Below are 26,119 nucleotides of genomic sequence, written 5' to 3'. Positions count from 1 at the left end.
CAGCAAAAACCGTAAAAGAAAAAACTGGATAAATGAGACTTCACCAAGGTTAAAAACTTCTACTCATCAAAAGGCATCAAAAACACAGGCAAACCACAGGGAAAAAAAAATACACTTATAAAACATATATCTGACAAAGGACTAGTACATATAAAGAATTTGTGCAGCTCAAAAATAAAGACAACAACTCAATAAAAAAGGGCCAGTGACTTGAATAGATACTTCGCAAAAGATGTACAAAGGCCAATAAGCACATGAAAGTGTTATTAATCAACAGAGATGTAGAAATTAAAACCACAATGTGCTACCACTATAAACCCTCCTGAAACCCGGCAGGGATGTGGACGCACTGGTCCCCTGTACATTGTCGACAGGAGTACAGAATGGTACAACTGCTTCGGAAAAAGGTCTGGCAGTTACTTATAAGCTAAACAATTACCTCCTCTATGACCCAGCTCTTCCATTCTTATTTACTCAAGAGAAATGAAAACACATGTCTACAAAAGACTTGTGTTTGAATGCTCATAGCAGCTTTACTCACGATAGCTGGAAAACAGGTGTTCATCGTAGGAGTATGCATGAACAAACAGCAGCACATTCCTACAGTGGAATACTATCCAGCAATAAACAGGAACAAGCCGCTGATGTATACCACAAGATGATGGGTCTCGAAAAATTTATGATGAACAAAAGGAGCCAGACACAGACGAGTACGTACTGTGCGATTCCACTGACATGAAGTAGAACAGGCATCACTAAACTATGCTGGAAAAACATACAACCTGGTTCTGGGGTGGTGGTAGGGAAGGGGGGGCGGGAACGACTGCAGAGAGGCATGAGAGAACTTTCTGGAGTGATGGTAATACTTGATAAGGGTTTTGTTTAAACAGGTACATCCATTTGCCAAAACTCATTAAGTGGTATATTGGGATTTAGGCATTTCATCATATACAAATTTTGTATCAATCAAAAGAAAAAAAAAGAACTGTAGGCAAATACTGAGTTCTAGTTAGTGATACGCATACTGAAGTATTTAGGGGGATGTGTACTCACACACACTTATTTTGAAAAGCATGAAAAAATAGACTGATGGATGGATAGAGGGATCAATAAATGGATAAATATGTGATAAAGCAAGTATATTAAACTGTTAATAGTAGAATCTAGGTATTGGGTGTTCACTGTAAAGATTTTCAACTTATCCGTACATTTGAAATTTTTCATAGTAAGAGGTTGAGAAAATAACACCAGTAAAAATCCCTAGGGTCAAGGTTCAGAATTCAAATGAAGAGCCACACTTAAAATGAACCATCACATCTACCACACTTCATGGAAGGCTTACAATTAAGAAACCTGTCACAGCCAATAATTACCAAGTCAGGTCTCTATTCAGGTTTAAGGAAATCCTTTGCAAAGCCCAAAATGCAAAATGGGAATCACTGATAAATTTGCTTTCTCCTCAGGCTCCAAGGCAGTTAAAAGATAAGGAGGGTACAGGTGAGGGAAATTCCTAATTTCAAAAGTAGTTACAACTCACAGCAAAACAACTCACAGAAAAACACTTGGAAGCATAAAACCTGGACTTCTAAAAAATATGATTACTCACAGTAGATAGCTGTCCCTAGGCAAACAACAGTCCGGACAATCTTGTAGTTTAAGAGCATTAACTACAATCTCTTTCTCAACAATTTAGATTAGTGTGGAGGGCTATCAGGTCCAGAAGAGGTCTGGGATCGGGCTGTAGTGGTACACGACTCAGAGAATAAATAGACCTGGAACCTGACCCCACTGGTCACCCTGAATCTGCCCTTTGTGCCATCTAAATATTCAAATTTTATTTATAATGACATTCAAAATGAACAGTTCATTTTGGTTACATAAAAATCAATTTCTCAATGTTCTCTGATATTTCATACACATATATAAGTATCAGAAATTCAAAAAGAGACTGAAGGGGCCCAGGTGGGTGGTCTGTGGCTAAAATAACCATATACCACCACAAACATCCCGTACTCTGAACAGAAAGGAAAACTTAAAAGATAAATAAGAATCCAGAAATGTAATTAATACTTTCTTTGGAAATAATATACACGTCTATCTTTACCACTTTTTACTTTCCTGGGGCCTATGTTGTATTTAGGCATACCAAAAAAAAAAAAAAAATAGAGAATGTGTCATTCCACTCTTTGGCATGTAGTTGATATGAAGAACATAATACTCCTGCAATCCATCCTACGGAATTTACCCATCCTGAATCACACAAAGGTAAATTCTGCAATCAACCTTTATCATTGTGACAATGTTTTTTGTTTTAAATTTATTTATTTTATTTATTTTACTTCTGGCTGCGTTGGGTCTTCGTTGCTGCGCGCCGGCTTTTCTCTAGTTGTGGTGAGCGGGGGCTACTCTTCGCTGCCATGCGTGGGCTTCTCATTGCGTGATCATGTTTTGTAAGACTTTGAATGTGATTACAGGCACTGGCTAGGGTCAATGCGATTCAGCTGTGTACTGATTTGAGATTATCACCCCCGCCTGCCTCTAGTTTGCAGGTGGCATTTGCTTTGTGGGTTTCAGTGATGCCATCTTCCTTCGATTTTCACTTGTCTAAGTAATATTTGTTGAGAGACAGGGAAAAATTGAGTTTAATAAGTAGTCCAGACCTACAAATGGGTTGAAATTAGATAAAGTGAGCCTGTGGCTTGAAAACTATCTGAACTTCATAAAAGGTCCAGGAGCGTGGTAGTTCATTCTAGATAAGAACTAACAACCACAATGAACAAACGGCTTGGAATGAGGTAGAGGGGGTGAAGGAAGGAAGCAAGCAAACAAAAGAATGCCAAGCACTGAGCAAATTCTTAACTGAGAGAAATCACTACAAAACATTTTTTAGTGGTGAGATTTCTTTTAGACATTCTCAAACGTTTCAGGTTATAGAAGCAAACTGGCAGACATTTCAATACCTATAAGAAAATTTATATTATCACAGTATCAGTTAACCCTATTTTTTTAAATTTCCAAGTTCTTAATTCATTGATTCAACAAATATTTACACATCAAGCACTTGCTAGATTCTGGGTATACAAGGTTGATCAGCTCCTTGCTTAATGGAATTTTAGATTATTAGAGCGGCTGACAATAAGCAAACTGTCACATAAGTAAATGGAGTGTTACACACTCATTAAATGCTATAAAGGAAAGCTACACGATGTCTTGGAAGAGTTTAGTCTCCTGAGCACGCCTGGAGAAGGCTTCCCTGGGGAGTGATGAGTGAGCTGGGGTCTGAAGTCAAATGCATCACTGCTCGCAACTTTTAAGATCCTAATGAGATGCAATGTTCAGGATTATAGCATTTCCATGAACATGTAGTTCAGCACTCACGGAGCCCCTGTATTGGGGTTGGCTTCTGGGATAGAGGATTCAGGTGTTGGTGAGTCTTAACCAAGCAGGGTGCCTCTAGCAAAGAACACAGAGCTCTGCTAAAATGTGGCAGTCAGGAGAAACAGAAAGATTTTATTGGGAATGGATGGTATAATTACCATCCCTGAAGATGAAGCATATAATTCTCTAATCTCTGGTTTTGAAAATGTTGACAAAATCTGGTCTGAATTGCTGTGAATAACCGAAAGCCTTTGAAAGGTAATAATTTCAAAGATGATTATGATTTCAGATCTACTTCCAGAATATATTAATTTCACTTTTCGTTTTAATCCATAGCATGGCAAACATCTGCTGAAAACACCTGCTGTCACCAATCTCTGAAAGATGCCAGCTGAGTCTAAACAAAACTCTCTGGTTACTTTCCAGAATCCCCCATTCCAGAGCAAACATAATAATCCAGGTAAAGAATCAAATCTAAAATTAGGCCACATCAGAGGCCAGTCTAACTCTATCTACCAATCTAAGCAGACATTGGATATGTTTTTTCTCTCTTCAGAGAAATGTATTTAGAAAAAGCATTAGGAAAATAATATGGAGAGGAAGCAGAAGCCAAGAAAAAAAAAATCTACTGCTAGAAGGGATTTAAAGAATCTCTTGCAGGGTTTTCAGTTGGGCTCAAGTCTTGGAAGGCTGTACATGCTGGTGGCAGACTGCTGAGCTGGACCTAGAACGCAGGGGCTTCTGCCTTGCCCCTAGAACTCTGCTCTTACAGACGGGCCTTCCTGCCTGTCGTTCTCACAGCAGCTTCCCTAATCTAATGCAAACTAATATATTAACTGCCCCCAGTCAGGCCAGCTACTGTGGAGCAGGCTGCTTTAATTGTCCACAGAGACAACTTGGCTAGGATATTTCAGCACCATTTAATAAACTGTCCAGACACTTTCTGTGCATTAAATGGAAATGACTTATGACTTGACCTCATGACTTGATGAAGAGCTGGTAAAATATCACCTCTCATAACTGGACTGGCAAAGCTGAGCTTACTCACTATGTAAACAGATCTATTTTATTTTCATGGCATTTTATATAAATATTTTATAACAAATGATTAAATATCAAAAAAGTTTATCAACCAGCTTTATCTTGATAACATAATATTAGGGAAAATAAGTATTTCTGTTCTGTAGTATCATACACATAAACACAATGCTAATTGTAACTAAATTCGACCCAGCACAACTACTGATCCTAATGAAAAGGTGCAATGCTAATTACAACTCACTTTAGCTAGTTGTTAAAGCAGAATGCTATATAAACTTTAGGTGGCATTTTCTTAAAATTCTGTATTTATTTCAGACAACCCCACAAAAACAAGTAAAATACACCAATATTTTAAAAGTCAAAATCACATGAATTTTCCAGTATGATTTCAAAAGGAATGAAAATCAATTAAAATTACCTAGTCTAACTAGGTATGTGCAATCTTCGAGTGCTATTAGACATGAATCTCGAGTCAAAGTCAATTGAGTCAATAAAGTAGGAAATTTGATTCCAATTCTAATTCATAAAATATCTCTATTTCTTGCATGAATAGAATGGAGCTGATAATAGTTATTAACTCTATTACAAGAAAGCACAGGTAAAGACTAGTAGCAAATTGTAAAATCTGTAAGCATTTATAATACAGATGTACATATTATATTATGACTGCAGCCATTGGGTTTTTTTAAAGATTTTTTTGATATGGACCATTTTTTTAAAGTCTTTATTGAAGTTTTTTACAACATTGCTTCTGTTTTATGTTTCGGTTTTTTGGCCGCGAGGCATGTGGGATCTCAGCTCCCCAACCAGGGATCAAACCCGCACCCCCTGCACTGGAAGGTGAAGTCTTAACCACTGGACCGCCAGGGAAGGCCCCTAGTCATTGTTTAAATGATGTATTTGGTCCTCCAAGCTTCTGCAGATTTAAAAACTAAATCTGTGTCATCAAAATAGATTTGAATCTGGAGGCCCTGAAACAATTGCAAAATAATGATAAAGCTACACAATGAAAATTCCAAGGTGTTTTATATATATATGTATTATTTTCTCTTACTCAACTGCAAGTTATCACACTGAAGTGCAAAGTGGAAGCATTCACAAATCTGCTTTAATTTAAAAAAAATAAAAAAATAAAAAACCCAACCTATCCTGATTCATATAGACAGCTAAAACATCCTTAAATATGAAATCACTTGAATATTTTGCAACACATTTTCAGGAGTACTAAGAACTCAATATACTAGCTTCCCTCAGATACAAAATTGAACACTTCTCTCACCATTTAAAGCTCCATAAAAAGGCAAAGGAGAGATTTCAAATTCAAATAAATAGTATTTCAAAATATGTGTCTCTACGTCCTTTGGTAAACAACCAAAAAAATGACATGTTAAAAGCTCTTAAAGGATATGGCTCACTCATCATTACTCATAATTCTCACACTCACATTTTTTATTTGCACAGCAAATTTCCAATCCAAAGGATTATGAAAAACATTAGAACTAAGATCCAAAGTTTACCGTGTTTAAAAGTAGTCATTTTCCTTTTTCTTTTTCTTTTTTTTTTTTTACATGCCACTATAAGATTTAGGTCTCCTGCATTTCAGTAGTAAATACTAAACACCAGTTTCCTAGCTTGGCTCATCCTTGAGAAAAGTATTACAGCCAGTCCAGGGGAGAATCCATTTTCTGTTTGAAAAAGGAAGCCACATGCTCCAATTGTCTACCACTAGTGGTGGCTTTCTAGAAGAGATAAAGTTAACAATCTGAACTCAACAATCATGTATAAACTATCTGTGGGGTAGCGTTCGATTACTACTGGCCTTAAAAGAGTTTTCTAAGTTTTCAAGAAACTGAAAAACTTTTAAAATTCGGACAGAGCTCTTTGCTACACACTGTAACTTGACACTAGGCTGAAGAAGTTGACCAAGTTTAAGTAACCCAAGAGGAACTGTTTCCTGCTTTCTGTTAGAGCAGTCTGCAATGACCTGTAGTAACACTGCTGAGACAGAGGTTACTATCGGGCAGTAGATGCCTCTATCAGGAAATCAGGTCTTTTTTCTTTCTTTCTTTCTTTTTTTAATTATTTTTTTATTTTTTTGCATTGTGGCACTGATCTCAAGTGTTTGTAAGAATTCAACCTTACTCTCCCATTGTCTATAAAAATAAGAAAAACACCAGAAGAGTTGGAAAATGTACCCCAAGCCAACTATGCAGCTCTCTTTTCACCTCAACAAAAGAACTGTGCTATGGAAAACTTCTAAGCTATAACCAACTCACTCTGTATCAAAACAAATTTGCCTGTGAACATCTCTGGGAAGGTGCAGTGGCCCTTCCTAAATGGAATCAAAGGTCGATTTGACATTGGTTTATTTGAGCGTCACTTTACCTAGTCTGCTCCTGTAAGATGAGATGAGGCTCCACGAAGAACTTGACTCTCAGTTTAAGCCGGTAAGGGGCTAGCCCATCCATCTGCTGGGAGATCCGATTTCTCAGATTTAGCCATAAACTTTCACCTTTGCTACCCGTAAACTGCAGTCCAAAATAATCAACTTCTATAATTCCCAATCGCCTGCACACCTAAAACAAAAATGAATGCAGTGTGGATGAGCAAGCGGTCCATGTGGTCAAAGCACACCCAAAGACTCCATCTGAGTCTAAGATTCCTGCCTATTCTTTTTTTTTTTTTTTAAACAAAGTTCAACAACGGTGTTACAATTCCTGTTGTCGGCTAAAACAACAGAGTTCTAAGGCTCCAGTGATGCGAAACCACTAGATGTAGTATAGAGGCACAAAAGGAGTTCTCAAAATGTAGCCTTCCAGAAAGGCTGAGGACGGGAATCCACGGGGTATTTTCCTTCTTATTCCAATCACTGGAATTCCCTCCACTAGCACAATCTGCACAGCTGATTTGGCAGCTTATTATCTGGACAATTTTAACCATCTGGACTCCAAAAAAGCAAACACATTGAGGAAACACGCCACAAGTGTCAGCTAAGCTTTGCAGGAGGTTTTCCAAACATCTCAGGTCGAGGGGGTTGGAGGGCACAGCGTTTCACTTAAGATCAAATTTTCTGCCACACCACTATGCACTGTTTGGAACCGTTCCTCCTCACTCCTAAGGAAACGCGTGCTTAAAGACAACCGAGGAGTCCACGACCCAAACCTACCGTCCTCTCGTCCCCCGCGAATCGGGAGATGCAAGGAGGTGCAGAAGAAATGCTTCTCCATTTGAGAAGCATCAAGAGACAAGGGCACTGCTTGTCTGCCGAGCAACCCGAGGGACCTGCGACCCCTCCAGCCACCTCATCCCGGGACGCAGGTGGCGCTGCCAGGCCCCGCGGGGACCCGACAGGAGGCATCATTCACACACCTGAGGCAGGTGTGCTGGGTCGCCTTCTTCCGGGAAAGTCCCGGGCTGGGGGGCAGGGGGGCAGGCCCGCCGCGCGTCCCCCGCGCCCTCCACCCCCACCCCACCACGCGCCCGCGGCGCGCCACGAAGCGGCCGTGCGCCCCACGGCCTCGTGGAGGAGGGGGCGCAGGCCGGGCGCCTGGGGCGCACTAACCCCGCCGCCGCCGCCGCTGCGCCGCCGGCCCCCGGCGCGTCCCGGCGCCACAGCGAGGCCCCTTGGCCTCGGGGAACCGGCCTGGACCCCGCGCCTGGCCCCTGGTCCTCACCTGGTTGAGGCAGTCCTCGCCGTTGGCTTTCGCCTCCACCTCCACCTCCATCAGCACCGCGTCCGGCCTCGTCACATAGCACAGCATGGCTGGGGCCGCCGCTGCCGCCACAGCCGCCTCGTCTTTGGTGTGCGCGGGGTTCAGACCCAGCTCCGGGCTCGGCGAAGCTGGCCCTCGGGAGGCTGAAGCCCTGCAGACCACTGCCCTGCGCCCCCGGCAGCCGCCGCGCCCTCCCCGCCACCCCCTCTCCAGACCGCCCGCCAGCTGGCTCTCCGGGTCCCGCGGCGGCGCCGCACTCCAGCAGCCCGACTGCCTGCGCCGCAGCGGGGACTTCTCTGATATAGCGGCCCCGCCCCCTTCGGCTGGGGCCCCCGCCAATCACGGAGGCCCCGCCCCTCCGCCGCCGCCCGACCAGCCAATAGCAGCGGCCGCTCGGCCGCCGCCCGACCTCCCAAAGCCGGCTGAGTTCCCCCGGCCGCTCGGGAGGTGGTAGCTCGCGGGGGCTGAGTGCTGCGAAAGGAGGGAGGCCCCGGAACGCGCTTGCTACCTCTGCTCGCTGGGAGACGCTGCTCCGAGCCAGCGACCGCCCGGGGCTCCCACGTGGGGTCGCCTTTCTGTCGGGCTTGAATTTACAGTGATTAAACGCCTCCAAGCTACCGCTGTTCTTCAGAAGCCTTGGGTCGCTCCAGTAGCGCGTTTGGGGGGCGGGGTGGTGGTCGTCGTAGTGAAAGCAGACAGCAAAGAGAGCAGCCCCAAAGCCTGAAAAGAAAATGATGATTTCCCTGGGGTTTGCCTCAGTGGGCTGTAGGAAGGCGGAATTTTTGTTCTTTATTTTAGACCTCATCATTGAAAAAACAAAATATGAGTATCAAAGTTTTTGCTGTCGTTCAATAAGCCAGGGAGCTTGATCTAGTGCTTTCTCTATGAAACCTCTCCAAAGGCTTCTATATACCCGTTGTGCTGAATCAAAACACCGTACGGGCGCTAAGGCCCTCTCTCAGGTTGTCCAACCTATCTCACGTCTTAGCTCATTTTTCATTAAACATTAATAGAGCACCTGCTCCAATGCCAGTCCCTTCTCTCAGGCAACCAGGTGTTATCCCCACCTTCAGAGTAACGGACTTATCTCAATAGAAAGTATTAATAATTGAAGGTCTACAAGTCTTCCCTCATTTACCACTTGTTTCTCTTAGTCAACGCGTTACTCAGCCTACCTCTGGTTTCTTTATAGGAGAAGCCAGAGATGTGGGTTTCAGCTTTGGACCGCTGAAAACTGACTTCATCTCTCTGCAGCTCAGTGTTTCAGCAAGTCAGATGGAGACCACAATCTCTGCCCCGCCTTTCCCCAGCATTGCTGTGAAGAGCAGCAGAGATAATGTTCATAAAAGCACTTGAATGACCCGGTACATGATATATATAAGGAAACCTGTAACGTCAGCTCTGTCACTGCCTGCCTATGACTTCTGTCCTTATCCCTTTCCCGAAGTTTCAATTATCTCTGTTCTGGTTGTCTTCATTTCTGAAGAAGTAAGAAGGATATCAGAGCAGAAGACTACTGGTTAGGATCCTCCAACAGTCTTTCACTAAAGCCGACTCTGGCTAAAACGAAACCAAGTCCTGACCACCAGTGTTGCAGACGGGCATGCGCACTCACATCTTTCTTTGTGTCTTTTAAGAATACACCTCATGATATTGCGCTGCTGAAATAGTCCCGTCTAGTATCAGCTCTTGTTCCTCATTCACTTAATTTCAGTTTACTGATCTGGTAAATTTATCTGGGAGATAACATTTGGATAACTGTTATCTAATCTATGCTTAATCTCTAGGAATTTTAGATCCGGGAGAAGAGGTGAGGGGCAAGACGGAGGCCAAGTGTATTGGTTAACATTTTTGTTTATTGAGCGACTAAGTTGGCTAAACCAACGCCGACTAACCAAAAGTTGGCTAATTTAAGCAAAAGGGAATTTAGTACACAAATTTGGGGAGCTCACAGAATCAGCAGGGACTAGGCATGAAAATGAATGGAAAGGGAGACATATTGATTGGCCAAGAACAAAAATCAAAAACAAAACAACCAAACACCAAATATTTGGGATTTTACCAGGGATTTTTTTTTTTTTTTTTTTTTTTTTTTTTTGCGGTACGCGGGCTTCTCACTGTTGTGGCCTCTCCCGTTGCGGAGCACAGGCTCCGGACGCGCAGGCTCAGCGGCCATGGTTCACAGGTCCAGCCGCTCTGCGGCATGTGGGATCTTCCTGGAACGGGGCACGAACCTGTGTCCCTGCATCGGCAGGCGGACTCTCAACCACTGCGCCACCAGGGAAGCCCGGGAAACCCCCACCAATATTTCTTAATACAAACCCAGATTATACTTTGGCTATGGGATGGTTGGTAAAGATTCCAGTTGCTTTTGAAATTGAATCACCAGATAAGACTGAAGAGGAGAAGGATTTCTTAAAACAAAACAATGCTAAAAATAGGAAAAAAACAGCACTTGGGGAGGGGATAGAAATCATTATGACCAAGAAGAAAAGGAATACTGGCTTCTCTTAGCATATACAGGAAATGGGAGACCCTAATCTACCTCTCTCTTCCTTGTCTTTCTCTTTCCTAATTTCTTCCTTGAGTAGAGAGATGGAGAGACAGGTTAGTTAGGAATGAGAAGGCTGAATTTGCTGGTTACTGGGTGAGAAAGCAGATTCTGTTCAAAGACCTGGTTCGGGAATAGAAAGCCCACAGTAGAACTGCTTCCTAGAGGATCCCACCGTCTGGTAATGCTAGGAAATGCCTGGAGCCAGTTTCAAGCCTCAGCTGGGTCTAACTCCAAAATAAGCCTGCACACCCAGGCCTGGGGGTGGTAACTATATTGGATTGAGCTGTGACTGGCAGTTCCCGATTAGCCAGAGTGGTGCTACATGTTACTTGTGTCTGCTATCTTATGCTCTCGATTAGCTATCATCTTTTAAAGATAGCATTAAAATTAACCAGCAAAGTAAAAGGATCAGTTGCATGAAGGTAGATTTTAAAAATAGAAACCATAGCTTAAGTGGCTGTTCAAATACACCCAGACTCCACACTTTTACTCTCTCATATATGAGGGCTCAAGACTGGGCACCAGATAATATTTGTAGGATAAGATGTGATGGTCATCTGGCTGCAAACGAAGTCTGATCTGGCTGGCTGGATACCTCTCCATGTGCATTCCTCTCTACACGCTGCACACACCACTGCAGAAATCCTGTGCTGGGTCAAAGGAAAGGCCCTTCTCCCTCCTCACCTCCTGAACGTTCATTTGTAAGAGCATAGAGGGAAGAACAGTTAGCGACTGCCTAAAAAACTGTCCCTTGGCTTTCACACACATTGTTCAAGCTAATTGTTCTATCAGCAATGCTTCATCGGGCACAAGTGTGCTAAACTGCGTGGAGTGAGCTGAAATCTATCATTTGAAATGTTAGACCTGTGAAATTCAGGAGTAGTTTAATTTGATGTTGGCCTACCATCAAAGCAGAGCATCTCATTTCCAAAACTGGCTGTCTGAAGAGTCAAAGAAGGAATGGAGAGAGAATAGGCAATGCCCGTGTTCCAAACTCTGGAACATATTAAATGGCATTGTCTTAATTAGCAGGCAGTTTAAATGGTTTTTTTCCTAGTTGTGAGAGTTATGGTAATCTACTTAGAAAAGATTGAAAAGTACAAGGGAAAAATGAAGTACGTGTATTTTATCAGGCATTTCCAGTTAGTACTGATGTTTTACTTTTGTACTTTGCATGCCATGTGCTCTAAATTTTGATTGTGATATAATCAAATACTGCATATGAACTTCTGGAGAAATATCAAGAGAGCAAGAGACACTTGCCGTGGGAGTTCCAAATCTAAACCTAGTGTTACGAATATTAGGAAAATTATAAACAATTATAAACAGAAAGAACAACCTCCATGAAGAAATTCCAACTATTACTCTTTCTCAGCTTTCTTCTTTTTTAAAAAAAATTTTCTGAAATGTTTTCTCTGTTTGTTTTCCTTCTTACTCCTAGTATGCCCTGATATGTCAGACTTTATGACATGTTTACTTCTTTGGCATGTATCCTTTAGTTGAGAGATGCTCAGATCTGGGAAATAATTTCCAATTTGGCAGGTTTTGTGTAACAACAAAAATATTTTGTGTAATACTTTAATACCTGTCTTCTATTTATGGAGATGGTCAATGATCAGGCAGTTGCTTCTCAGGTCTGGCGATATGCAAGTGCTATTCCACCCACAACAAGGTGTACAATCATTCTGATCTTGAATGAGGTTGGGTAGATAGATGCTAGGGATGCAGCTGGGAGCCATGGAACAGAGGACAGACCCAGTGCGCCCGAGGCTCAAACTCACAAACCTGTCCTAATTGGTAGGTATTCTAACCAGTTGCTCTGTAATGACACCCCCCTTCCCTGCCCCTCACACCATGTCTGAGCATACCTTTCTGTAAAAAGGGGTCAGCATGATATGTTGTGTGGGGGTGCGTGACATAGAACTTAGTGAGGGTGGCCATTCTCAAAATCAGTGGCTTATGAGGTAGTACCAACTTTCCAGGGATAAAATGACAACTGTTAGAAATGCTATAGAAATAGCGAAAGGACATGAAATCAGTTACATACTTTGGAAGAACCACAGGCTCTTATTAAACAAGATAATGAAAACTGAGTGCTTCGGGGTGAAGCAACTTCTCACTAAGCTTCAATCACACCACCTCTCCCCAGCTCACTTACTGTGCCTGACATTTGCATATATTATAGCACTTGATATGCAAATCTTACCCCTGCTTCAGTTATTCAATATTTTGTCCTTGCTGTGATTTTAGAGATCATAATGATTTGAAAATGACTTGAAAACAAAGGTTTGCTTTCTCCCTGGCAATCTCTCAGTAGCTATAAGTACCCAGCATCCTCTGTCCATTGCTTTTTCCTCCCTCTTCTCTCCCCTGGTTCAGAATTCCTGGGAGAGGCTGGACAAGAAGCCATCTGCATCCATGGATGAGGGAAAGCAACCTTGTCTCTCCCTATGTGCTTTGATGGATCTGAACCTCAGACCCTAGCCCTCCATCGGAGACGTTTTAGCTACCAGAGCCCAGGGACACAGCAGTCATTAGGTGGGGGTTGTGGGAGTTTCTCAGGTTGGCTCAAGCAAAAGAGGCTGCCCTTCCTAAGGCCCAGACTTCCAGGAGAAGAAGACTCTGAGCACGTGCGCCCCAGTGGTTGGTGTGAATCTGGTGCCCACCAGGAGTCAGGCATAGATGGGCACTGTGAAGCCCAGAGAGCAAACCAGGTCTTGTGCTGACCTTAGTTTTTATGTAATTGCCCTTGGTTATCCCTTAATCACATGTAAAACTTGTCCAAACAGCCCAGCCCTGTCTTAGCTTTGTACAGAATATGGTGGGAATGACCTCAAGATCTCACTTGCATCTGAGTTTTAAATTATATAGAACCACTCTTGGGACAGTATGGAGGCAATAATAGTAATTACAAGGAATAATTCTAGAGAAAGGTGAGAAGTCCACCTGCCTACATATATGGAATGTTTACTTCTTAGTTTCCACCTTGGAGGATCTGGTTTTTAATTTTTTTTTTTTTTTTTTTTTTTTGCAGTATGTGGGCCTCTCACTGTTGTGGCCTCTCCCGTTGCGGAGCACAGGCTCCGGATGCGCAGGCCCAGCGGCCATGGCTCACGGGTCCAGCCGCTCCGCGACATGTGGGATCTTCCTGGACCGGGGCACGAACCCATGTCCCCTGCATCGGCAGGCGGACTCTCAACCACTGCGCCACCAGGGAAGCCCTGGTTTTTAATTTTGTTTAGTGTTTTAGTTAGCTCAGGCTGCTGTAACAAAATACCATAAATTGGGTGGCTTAAGCAATAGAAATGTCTTCTTTTGCAGTTCTGGAGGCTGGAAAGCCCAAGATCAAGGTGTCAGCATAGTGAGTTTATGGTGAGGGCTCTCTTCCTGGCTTTTAGACAGCTGCCTTCTCCCCGTATCCTCACATGGTGAAAAAAGAGAGTGAAGAAGCAAGCTCTCTAGTGTCTCTTTTCATAAGGGCACTAATTCCATCAGGAGGGCCCCACCATCATGACCTCATTTAATCCTAATTGCCTCCAAAGGTCCCACCTCTAAATACCATCATATTGAGGGTTAGGGCTTCAATGTACGAACTGCGGGTGGAGAGGGACACAATTTAGTCCATAGCATTTAGGAATGCACCAATTCCATGTACTCCCACACACATTTCCCATCTTAATACATTTTCTATATAATGAATAAGTTCAAATATATATCTATTCATATTGACCTGAGGGGAATTATTACTAGCTCATCAATTGAGGTTTGGTTCACATTTTCACTGAGCAACATAGTAACTTGTTAGCCAGAGTAAAATTCTTTCTAGCACATGCTTACAGGAGACACTAGTGTTTACTGAGTTGAGGGTCTGCTGTGGAATTTGCTTACTACTGTGAAATTTGAACATATTCTTTTATTTATCCACACTAAAAGTAATTTAAAAATTTTTAAAAAGTAAGGACACAAACCAGCAAACAAAATGCTTATAACTGATAGTTTTGGCAGTACACAGTTCATAAATTTGCTCACTGCTATTATTATTATTGTTGTTGTTGTTATTATTCATTGATAAGCTATTATTGCTATTATTTATTTGGTCTTTAGCATTCACTCATTTATTTATTCAACAGATGAAAGATATGCTAAAAAAGTGTTAGACACTAGGGATGGAGTAAATAACAAAACTTCCCTCATGAAACTTACATTCCAGGAAGGTAAATAAACCATAAACAAGATAAGCAAGTAAACTGTAAATGCTAAGAAAAAAATGACTGAGGGCAGGGGGACAGGAAGTATGGGGAGTTGGGCTGGGGTATGATTTGCAGTTTTGGATAAATTGGCCATGGAAGGCTCATGGAGAAAGTTACAGAAGCAAGACCCAAGGGATGCAGGGGATGGATAGATGGAGTCCTGTGAATGAATATCTGAGGGGAAAGCCTTCCCAGAAGCGGAAATCCCCAGTGAAAAGCTTTGGCGTTGGGGGCAGGGTATGAGCTTGAAGGTAAGGGGGAAATTAGGCAGAGGAGTGACAGCAGAATCTGAATTATATCCATTGTTAAAAATGATTGCATTTGGGCTTCCCTGGTGGCACAGTGGTTGAGAGTCCACCTGCTGATGCAGGGTACACGGGTTCGTGCCCTGGTCTGGGAAGACCCCACATGCAGCAGAGCAGCTAGGCCCGGTAAGCCATGGACGCTGAGCCTGCGCGTCTGGAGCCTGTGCTCCACAACGGGAGAGGCCACAACAGTGAGAGGCCCGCGTATCGCAAAAAAAAAAAAAAGACTGCATTTTATTTTCTTCATATTTGAAGATAAAGTCCAAGATAATTATATGTGTAAATAATTGACAAATTATCTCTGTTAAAAATCCTTACATTTGAACCTGCCTTTCCTTTAAAATACTGAAAGTTAAAATTCATTATTATTTTTTTCTTTTCCATCAAACCTAAACATTTTTTTTTTCATCCATTTCTCAGAATCTGGCCACCAGTGGTAAATGCAAGGAAAACAATGTTCAAACAGCAAATCTCTTTATCTTGGGGTTGAATTTAGATGGAAAAACTTGTAATACAAAGTTCTAATTAGCTTCATTTTAATAGAGTAGGGCAAATATATACTCAGGGAAACAAGATTCTATTTGGGTTGATATCATTGTTCTTGTCATGACTAAAACCTATTTTGATTTATCATAGACAAACAGCCCAAGGCAGGTGTTGGATTTCAGCATTGTGATAGATTATGAATAAGCAACATTCACATTTCCAGGTGCTTTGAGAATAATGAAATCCTCCCCTTCCTTTTCTAGCTCCAGTCATTAAGAGGTCTTTCTCAGATTGTAGTTGTTTCTAACCAGCTTCAAATATATATAGATTTTTTAAAAATCTCATCTAGCTGTGAAAATGCCTGCTTTAAAAACAGCAAGTCTTAGATGGTACGTGAATGCAGGGTATAAAATAAGATAATATGGGCAAAAATACTTAGAAAAGAAAAAGTGATATTCAAATGTACAGTGTAAAATGGTAGTATTCCTTTAAATCGCTCACCTGTGTTCTGTGCCTTTATTATCCATTTGATGTACTGCTGTGTAAATCAGCTCTCCTAGGGGACAATTCTTGCTGGTGGATGACTGGCGGGATTTGCTGCTTCTGGTAATATATAGTAAGACCAGTTAGATCATTCCTTACTATAAATGTAAAATCATGTTTTGCCATTAGAATTTTAGTGTATGTCATGAAAAGGAAAACACATTATCAATAATTAAAACTATCCTAAGTATTTACAGTGGTGCCTTGCAATATTTATGTAATATTAATAAGACCATGTTAAACATTTTTTAAGGTTTAAAAGGCATCTTTTATTATTTAAATTTTTTTTACTTAACATAATGTTCAACTTACAGGAGAGAATAGTACAGAGAATTTCCATGCAGTTTTACACCAGAATCCTCAAATATTGATCACACTAGCTTTATCTTTCTTTCTCTTTATGTATGTAATCTTTTCCTGAACTGTTGGAGAGTAAATTGCAGACATGATGCTACCTTTAACCCTAAATACTTCAAGGATAAGAATTAATTGAAATGAATATCCACATATCCCCAAATTAGGATATTATTTTACAGAATCACATGCAATTATCATAATCAGGAAATTAACTTTGATGTGATATTATTATCTAATATCCAGACCTTATTCATATCTCACCAATTGTTCCATTAGTGTCTTTTATAGCAAAAGAAAAACTCTGGGTTATGCTTTGCATTCAGTTGTCACACTTTATCCATCTTTGATCTGGAACATTTCATCAGTCTTTGTCTTTTATGACATTGATATTTTGAAGATTATAGATCTTGTAGAATATGCCTCAGGTTGAGAATAATCATTTTAAAAGTAAAAGCAAATGTAACACACCTATTCCAAAGAAATGTAAAGGGTTTATTAAAGGCCAGACCTTCTCCTTAATGTCCCTCACACAATTTTGCAGTCTCCGAAATCAGTTGTCATCATAGATGGGGCTTTCAAACTTGAAATCTTATTTGGAGGTCATAAGGAGAGAAGGCTAAGACACTTGCCCTTAATTGCTGCGATCAAATTCCAATTAGATGGGTTGACAGTCAGCTTTGTGAGGGCTCGGCCATTCCTCACTGGACTAACCTTCATTTATTTGCAGGTTTTTCAAAGCTACAAAGCCCTCACTGTATGCTTTCATCAAAAGAAATTAAACTATGAAAAGGGTTCACTGTTCACCAGTCCCTCCCTCATCGCTGGGACTATTCAGTTCCCTTGACCTTCTTACCAGTTTCAGTAACCTTCCTACCTTCCCTAATAACGAAACTCTGGTCACTTGATGAGATTGCTTCACTGCCTCGCAGCTCTCCTGCTGGTGCTCCTGTTGTCAGCTCTCCTTCCCTTTGTTGTGGCAATGGAAAATGAGTGTCACATCCATCTAAGGAGCAGGAAAAGTATGCAGGTGTCAAGGGGCACATAGCAGGCAAGTCCTGTGTGGTTGGTTTATCAGATACCTCAGCCCTGTCTAACCCTTAGGTGCTCACCTTCAGGGTACTCTCAGCCTCTGTCGCATATTCCACCCCAGAGGAAGATTCTCCTGTAGGCCTCTGACGGTGACCAGCCCCTGGGGGCTCAGCATCCCCCATACCCAGCAAAAATAATAGAAGAGAACAGAGAGCGGACAGAATCTGCCAGGGTAGCAGAGCCTTTAGGATCACCCCTCCCTCCTTACTTTACTGTTGATTAAAGTTTAAGAACCAGTGGGGTAATATAACTACCAATAGAATGTAAACTACACACCAAATCTATGAATGAAAATAACCTGGAAGGAAATACACAAAAATGTTGGCTGTGATTATTTTGGTTAAGAGGAATTTATAAAAAGAAATTTTTTTAAAAACCACCCAATTTTCTTTATTTTAGAAATTTTAATGAGTCGCTGTTGCTTTTGCTATCTAAAAAAATAGTATGGGCTTCCCTGGTGGCGCAGTGGTTGAGAGTCCACCTGCCGAAGCAAGGGACACGGGTTCGTGCCCCGGCCCAGGAAGATCCCACATGCCGCGGAGCGGCTGGGCCCATGAGCCTTGGCTGCTGAGCCTGCGCGTCTGGAGCCTATGCTCCACAACGGGAGAGGCCGCAACAGTGAGAGGCCAGCGTACCGCAAAAAAAAAAAAAAAAAAAAGTATTAAAAATAGTCTTTTTGTAGTTCCTTAGCATTACTCGAAATATTAATGAGGTATTTAAAACTAACCAAAGAAGTAGTACTTTGATATGGAGTTCCACTATGAATAGACTGAAACTCCATTAGTTACACTTCAAAGGATAAATATTAATATTATTCTACCCACTCTGTCAATTCAAGATACTAATTAACTATTCAGGTTATTTCCCCAAATAATATTTAGCAGGTATTTATACTTGGACAAGTAGGTTACTGGAAAAGTAGTAGTTCTGGTAGTCTTTAAATTCTACTAAGCCCATGTTTCTTATTTTCTAAAATACCATATATTCTAATTACCTGAAAGTCCTTTGAACCTTATTAATTATAATAATATCATCTCATTGCCCCAGGACAAATATTAAGGCAGAACCTTTTGACGGTTCTTCCAGTAACACCAACATGTAGTTTCAGATATAAAGGAAGGAACCAATTTAACTGGAGGAACAAGCAGTATCATAATAAAGAGATTTTCATACGGAAGGATGTCTATATATATATATATACACACACACCAAGTATATTTTAATATGACAATGTCTGAGATACTTCCAGAGAGAAATAAAGCGATGCTTTCTCTAAAAGCTTATGGGCTAAGTTAAACGGTAAGTCATTTGTTACCAACCTCCAATGTTTCCTATTCGTTGACTGTAAGATCATTCCATTGTAAGTCTGCCACTTTCTATGTGATCATGTGTAAATTACTCACCTTGCTTAGCCTAAATTTCATAATCTCTGAGGAGTTTACTTGCCTGTTTGATTTTGGTGAGGACTAAATGAAATTATGCAGGGTCCTTGGCACCCAATAAGCCTACAATAATTATTGGCCATTATTACAACTCCATAGGTTTCCTCATTTGGAAAAGAAGGTGGTTGATTAGATTACGTCAAAATCATTTTCAGAATTTCCTACTGCTACCTAAAAAGAACCAGCCTCTTATATGTTCTACCTTAGTGGAATTTACTTGGTAAATGATTAAAAATCACTGCTGTTGAGTATATATTCTGAAAATTCATTATCAAAATTCTAATTACCAGTAATATTTCATTTTGAGTTTAATTCTACTGGTTTCCAATTTATATGATTTTCTTTCATTTTGCATCGAATATGGGAGAAAATATTTAACTTGGGCTACATTTTGTTGTTGTTGAACTTGATTCATCATTTTATTGAACTGGGCGCATTGTCCTAAATAGCCTTTTGCCTTGGGCTCTTGGAAAGTAGGTCTATCAACACTGTCCTCTGTGGTGACCACAATTCATTCAGCATAGTCATGGCTACTAATATAATCCAAGTAGGTGGTATGATCGTCGAACGGCAGAAAAGCACTTCTAGATCATCTGTAGAGACTGTAGCATAATCTAGGTAAGTGTAGATGATCAAGTGTGGACTATAGTTCTAAGTCAGGGTTATTTCTATGTGGCCTTTTGTTTCACTACTAAAAAAATCACTAAACTGTTATGCTGGTAGTTTCATTATTATTTGGCTTAGCTAGACTTTTAACTTATAAACAAACAAACAAAAAGGACCTATTAGCAAAACAGTTTATTCCAAATGGTTTCTTTGAACTAGCAATACTGATTTTAAGATTAAATGCAGAGCTTTAAAATTATAGAATTCTTTAAAATTGTGCTGATCCTGGAATTTTCTTCTCCTATTTTGTCCTTTTGTTTCAGTAAAAGAGTGGCATTCTTTTTTTTTGTTTCTTTTGGGGGTTTTTTTGTTTGTTTTTTGCGGTACACAGGCCTCTCACTGCTGTGGCCTCTCCCGTTGCGGAGCACAGGCTCCGGACACGCAGGCTCAGCGGCCATGGCTCACGGGCCCAACCGCTCCGCGGCATGTGGGATCTTCCCAGACCAGGGCACAAACCCGTGTCCCCTGCATTGGCAGGCGGACTCTCAACCACTGCGCCACCAGGGAAGCCCTGGCATTCCTTTTTTAGTCTCTACCTTCCTGGTCATGACTTATTGTACATTATACGGTTTTCTAAAGGGTGAGCTGACATACAATATAAAATTATACAGGTGTGAGGAAGTGAAACATTTTATCCTTTTGATTTTCATATCTGGTTAAAAAAATCTACTTTCCTCTATCTTCATGAAAAAGAATCTAATAGCATGGCCTTTCCCCCTCAATCAGAAGTTATTTTCCAGGTCATCAATCCAACTTATTAATAGTTAATATTCTTCAAAACTCCTAGTTTGAATAGAATCCTTACAGATTGTTATTTTATGTCTGTGGTTTCATTATCTGGTTTCCTCCACTTCCAACCAAAGCTTTCAAAACTTTTCCCCCTCTACTCTTTTTTTTTTTTTTTTTTTTTTTTTTTTTTTTTGCGGTACGTGGGCCTCTCACTGCTGTGGCCTCTCCCGTTGCGGAGCACAGGCTCCGGACACGCAGGCCCAGCGGCCATGGCTCACGGGCCCAGCCGCTCCGCGGCACGTGGGATCTTCCCGGACTGGGGCACGAACCCGTGTCCCCTGCATTGGCAGGTGGACTCTCAACCACTGCGCCACCAGGGAAGCCCTCCTCCTCTACTCTTTAAAGTAGAAAATGGGTTGTCATCTGGGCTAATATAACCTGAGTTCTCATTGCTTAGTAATGTATTCAGCAGGCTAAACCAGTCCTTTCTGAACTATTTGACAAATAGTAGGGGTATGGAAATGTTTTTGAGTTAATAAATGTTCAGCTCCCAAAGCAAGTTATATTTTAGCAAACTTATGAATAGATATATATTAAGGGAGTCATTTTTAAAACAAACTTTTTATTTTAGAATAATTTGCAAAGATAGTCTCCGGGGGGTTTCCATACACCCTTCACTTAGTTTCCCCTAATGATAATATCTTGCATAACTGTGATACATTTGTCAAAACTAAGAACTGACATTGGTACAATACCATTAAATAAAACTACAGACATTTTTTGGATTTCACCAGTTTTTCGACTAATGCTCTTTTTCTCTTCCAGGATCCTCTCCAAGATACCACATTACATTTAGTTGTCATGTATCCTTAGTCTCCCCTGATCTGTGACAGTTTTTCAAACGTCCTTCATTTTTCACAACCTTGACAGTTTTGAAAAGTACAGCTTGGGTATTTTGTAGAATGTCCCTCAATTTGAGTTTGATGCAGAGTTGTAAGTGCCATTCCTGTTGCACCCTGTCGGGGTAGAAGATATCAACATGATTTATCGTTGCCCTTGATCCCTTGGTTAAGGGAATGTATATCAGGTTAATGTAATTACCTCTAATTAAAAAAAAATAAAACTATCAATGCAGCCTCCAGATATAGTAAAGTAAGATATTTACAAACATGAACTTGACATATAAAAAGTACTGAATTTTAATTACAACAATTGCATACCACTTATTCAAATAATGATTATATATTTATCTCAGTGATATTGCTGTCTCTCCTTTAAATGAATAATTCAATTTATTACTTATCTTAAAATATCTGTGCAGTGACTGCATTGGAATGCATAGTAAGATTATTTCTGTGTTTTCTTTGCCATATTAAAGTTAAAAAGTTCTAAAAGTAAACTGCACGCAAATCAAAATGTTAAATCACTGTGACAATAATGTTGAAGAAACATTTCAACAGTCCCCAAACTATCATTCATTGATCCTAGGCTGGAAACCAGTATCAAATGGCGATGCACAATCCTGGAATTTCTGTTCCCAATAGACAATTACCTGGGGAAAATTGGGCTTTGGTAGATCTCTTAGCCACCAACAGTACACTGATAAACTGCAGCATATTAATGACAATGATATTTGGTTTTTATTGTATTTATTATAATACTATTATTTAAATAATGTTTATGTATTTATCATTAAAATATGCTTATTCTTGCACCATGGGAGAGTCACTTTAATTTTGATGATTGCAAGTGTGACCTTGAGCAAGTCACTTAACCTCTCTATGTTTCAGTTTCCTCATCTACAAAATGGAAATCATTGTACATCTTTGCTAGACTATTAGGCATCTCACACTTAACACACCCAAAAACAAAATTTCTGATTCCAACCTACGTCCACATCTGCCAAATCTGCTCCTTCCTCAGTATCCCCACCTCAATAAATGACAACCTCACCAATTGCTCAGGAGAAAAGAATTTCTGGCTCCTCTCTTTTATACGCACCCTACATCTAATCCATCCACAAATCCTGGGCTATTACACTCATGTCCCTACTTCTGCTTTAGCTGCTCTACAGTGTGTCCCCCATAAGTAGCCACAGTGATGCTTTAAAATCGAATCACTCCCCTTCTCATAACCCTCCAATGGCTTCTTGTCTCACTCAGAATAAAAGCCAGAAAACTGGTCATGGCCCACGTGATCTGGTCCCCCTCATTCTCCAGCCCATCGCCTACCCCTCCTGCTGGTTGCTCATCGCCCTGCAGCCACACAGGCCCCCTTGCTATTCCTGAATTGAACGTGCTGTGCCTCAGGGCCTCTGTACCCGTTGTTCTCTCTGCTTAGAAAGCTCTGTCCCTGGGTACTTCCGTGACTCACTTCCTTACCTCCTTCCACTCTTAACTCAAAGCCTTTCATGACTACATTCCATATCTTCTTTCCTGCTTTCTTGTTTGGCATAGCACCTCTTACCATCAGGCACAGTCCATCATTTGCTTGTTTATATTTTATTGCTTGACGCCGCCTTCCTCCTCTCCCTGTCTTCTCTCTACCCCCTCCAAATAGAATGTAAGCTTCCTGGAGCAGGTATTTTGTTTTTGCTCACTGCTATATCCTCAGGTGCTAGAAAAGTGCTTGGCACATAGGAGATAATAATTATGTGTGTGTTGGAGGCCCCCAAGACCACTCCCAGATCTGGTGATTTTCTAGAAGGACTGGCAGCAGTCATCACAGAGTCGTACTCACAACTAAGACTGCTTACAGAGAAAGGCTACCTGGTGCATTCAGCAAGAGAAAAGGTACAGAGGATGAAGTCCAGGGAAACCAGACACAAGCTTCCCAGGGTCTTCTCCCAGTGGAGTCACATAGGACACCCTTAATTCAACCAGCAATGAGTTGTGACAGAACATACACAATGCTGTCTACCAGGAAATTTCATTAGAGACTCAGGGCCCAGGGTTTGTTTTGCAAGTTGGTCACACACATAAGCACCCTCTGCCTGGCAGGTGCCAAAATCTCAGACTCCCCAAAGCAAAGCAGGTGTGCGGCATAAACCATGTTGTTTGCATAGACAGCCTGGGAACCATGAATCATTCTTATCAGTTCTGGGACTGGTGAGAACCCTTCCCAAATCCAAATTCCCGGATGCCAGCCAAGGGCCAACCTTGCAAGCTGGCCTTTCTAAAGACAGCAGTCTCGGGTTTGCCACATTTACTCTTTCTGCACAGTATGTTACAATAATCTGTCACTTTTTTTTTTTTTTTTTTGTGGTATGCGGGCCTCTCACTGTTGTGACCTCTCCCGTTGTGGAGCACAGGCTCCGGATGTGCAGGCTCAGTGGCCATGGCTCACGGGCCCAGCCGCTCCATGGCATGTGGGATCCTCCCGGACTGGGGCACGAACCCGTGTCCCCTGCATCGGCAGGCGGACTCTCAACCACTGCGCCACCAGGGAAGCCCAATCTGTCACTTTTTAATTGACCAAAAATGGAGCACTTTTGAGCTCAAGAGCAAGATAAGATCCATTAAAGAAAATAAAGATTCTTGTTTTGCACATTGGAATCCCATTGAATAGATTGTGAGCTTATTTATACTCATCAACACAGTTTGCATATTTTTAAAGTAGCCTGGCATGGAAAGAAGACATGGTAAGAACCTCGTGCGTTGCTTGGATTCTATGCATTTTACAATTTGTTTCTGAAGGGAGTGAGAAGAAGCAAGCTCTAGATGAAGCGAGTGTCTATAAGAGGGTGTCTTGTGATAGCCTTTAGTATAATATCTTTATTTTCTTGGATTTTTGCTTTTTGAGTACTCAGTGCTTAGCAAAGTACCTAGCATAGACGAAGAGCTACATAAATATTTGTACAGTGCATAAATGATACTGCTATAAATATTTAATAAAATGGTTCTATTTTATGGGCGTGTAAGTAAAATTCAACTCCTATTTGAGATAATTTGTGACAGATGCTGAATACAACTTGAAGACTGGTTATTACAGTTACTGTGATAAAACTGGTTAAAAGATTTTTTACTGAATCTTATTTAGGTATGTTGGAATTGTAAATAAATAGTTGGCATATATTGCTTTTGTTTGCTCAAGCTAAAAGGAGAGGGGGAAACGTGTACGCACACACACACACACACCCTTAAAAACTGTCTGGAGTTGTGTAAGGTTGGAGGAAGAGAATCTCTAGTTCTCCAAATCTAGACTTGCTTACAGCAGCCTTCTTAAATGTGAGACTTTCACAGTAATGGTGAGACCGTGGAGAGATTTCTTAGGACAAGAATCTCCTAAGAAAGTTAAGTCAAATCATTTTCCAAGTTGTAAAGACTGGTGAAAGTAAGGCTGGTTTACTGGGATCTGAAATGAAACAGGTAGACATTTAAGACAGGTAGAAGTTTAAATGTGCTTATAATCTTGATTTGAATATGATATCTTGTGGTTTAGGAACTTTGCCCAATAAAGCTTCTTTTTTATAAATATTATATGCTTTGCCTGATAGATATTTCTAGAGCACTATGTAAGTGGAGCCTGGTAATTAGCTTTTAACATCTGATGAAAATTAGCATGGTTTTCATATATACATAGACATATATGCCTATGTGCATACGTACATATGTGTGTGTGTTTGTGTGTGTGTGTGTGTTTTAACTTCCCATGACTGGTTAAAAATGTTTACTTACTCCTATCTTGTCAGAAAATCCAAAATTTATGACAGGAGAGAGTAAAACACTCTAGAAGGATAACATTAACCCTTTCTCATGCAGGCAAACTCAATCCTGATCCACAGTTGTGTTAATAATCATTAACAATATTTTAATGTTCAAGAGTAAAAAGAAGAAGAAACAGTCTTGTGAAAAATCACAATGCAAACACACAAAAATGTAACGTCATGAAACACTTAAGAGTTCTGCATTTTTGCATAGAGTAACTATCTCTGAAATATTATTGTGGAAGTTCTCCTATGCGAATATTAATTGAACAAGTCAAGGAAACTTGGAAAGTATATTTCTAGATATAAGACTTAAAATGAATGCTGAACAGTTTTTCTAGGCTATAGCACAGCTAGATGTTGCTAGAGTTTTAGTGCTGAGTCTGATCTTAAGAGACCCAGGTATAATTTTGCACTGTGCAGCCTGGGAGGCTAGGTCCAGAGATTTAAAGTCATTTGCCTAAGATCACACAACGAATTTTTGGACCAGCAGAAGAACACTTGGCTTCCACTCCTAGAATTTTCTCCAGGATATCCTACAGCTTCCTTCAGTCTCCATGAAAAGGAATTCAGGCATTAATTATCTACTATATATACAATAGCATAGGAGGTTCTGAATTAATACAGCTTTAATCAGAAAGTGATCTTATGCCTCAAACTGAAGTGGGTCAGGCTTTCCTATGTGATGCCATTTTTAGGTTGTACTCAAAGATCAACAGTTGGGGAAACTATATCTTCCTTGGACTTGCCATGGAAACTGGTACTCTCCAAATGTCTACTGAAACTCAGATGACTCTGATGTAAATGCTGCATTTTTGGCAGAAGAATCCTGGGACTTTGGGGGTGGTCTGTATTTTTCTC

At 41.0% G+C, this 26,119-nt stretch overlaps 1 protein-coding gene across 3 annotated transcripts in view; it reads right to left on the bottom strand.

Moving 5' to 3' along the window:
- Positions 1–8,390, bottom strand: part of MYLIP (myosin regulatory light chain interacting protein) — an 82,218-nt gene extending 73,828 nt beyond the window's left edge. For all 3 annotated transcript variants that reach the window (XR_009533613.1, XR_009533612.1, XM_060110814.1), the window contains exons 1-2: positions 8,094–8,390; positions 6,805–6,995 (exon numbers count right to left, since the gene is read on the bottom strand). Coding sequence is in view for 1 of the 3 variants with exons in the window: in XM_060110814.1 (XP_059966797.1) it covers positions 6,805–6,995; positions 8,094–8,180 (278 nt within the window). In the remaining 2 variants the exon portion in view is untranslated. The remainder of the gene's footprint in view (positions 1–6,804; positions 6,996–8,093) is intronic.
- Between the last annotated feature and the right edge of the window lie 17,729 nt (positions 8,391–26,119).

Source organism: Mesoplodon densirostris, chromosome 10 (genome assembly GCF_025265405.1).
Source record: "Mesoplodon densirostris isolate mMesDen1 chromosome 10, mMesDen1 primary haplotype, whole genome shotgun sequence".
Classification (NCBI taxonomy): Eukaryota; Metazoa; Chordata; class Mammalia; order Artiodactyla; family Ziphiidae; genus Mesoplodon; species Mesoplodon densirostris.
The sequence above is the reverse complement of the archived record's forward strand: the minus strand, read 5'-3'. Positions and strand labels throughout refer to the sequence as shown.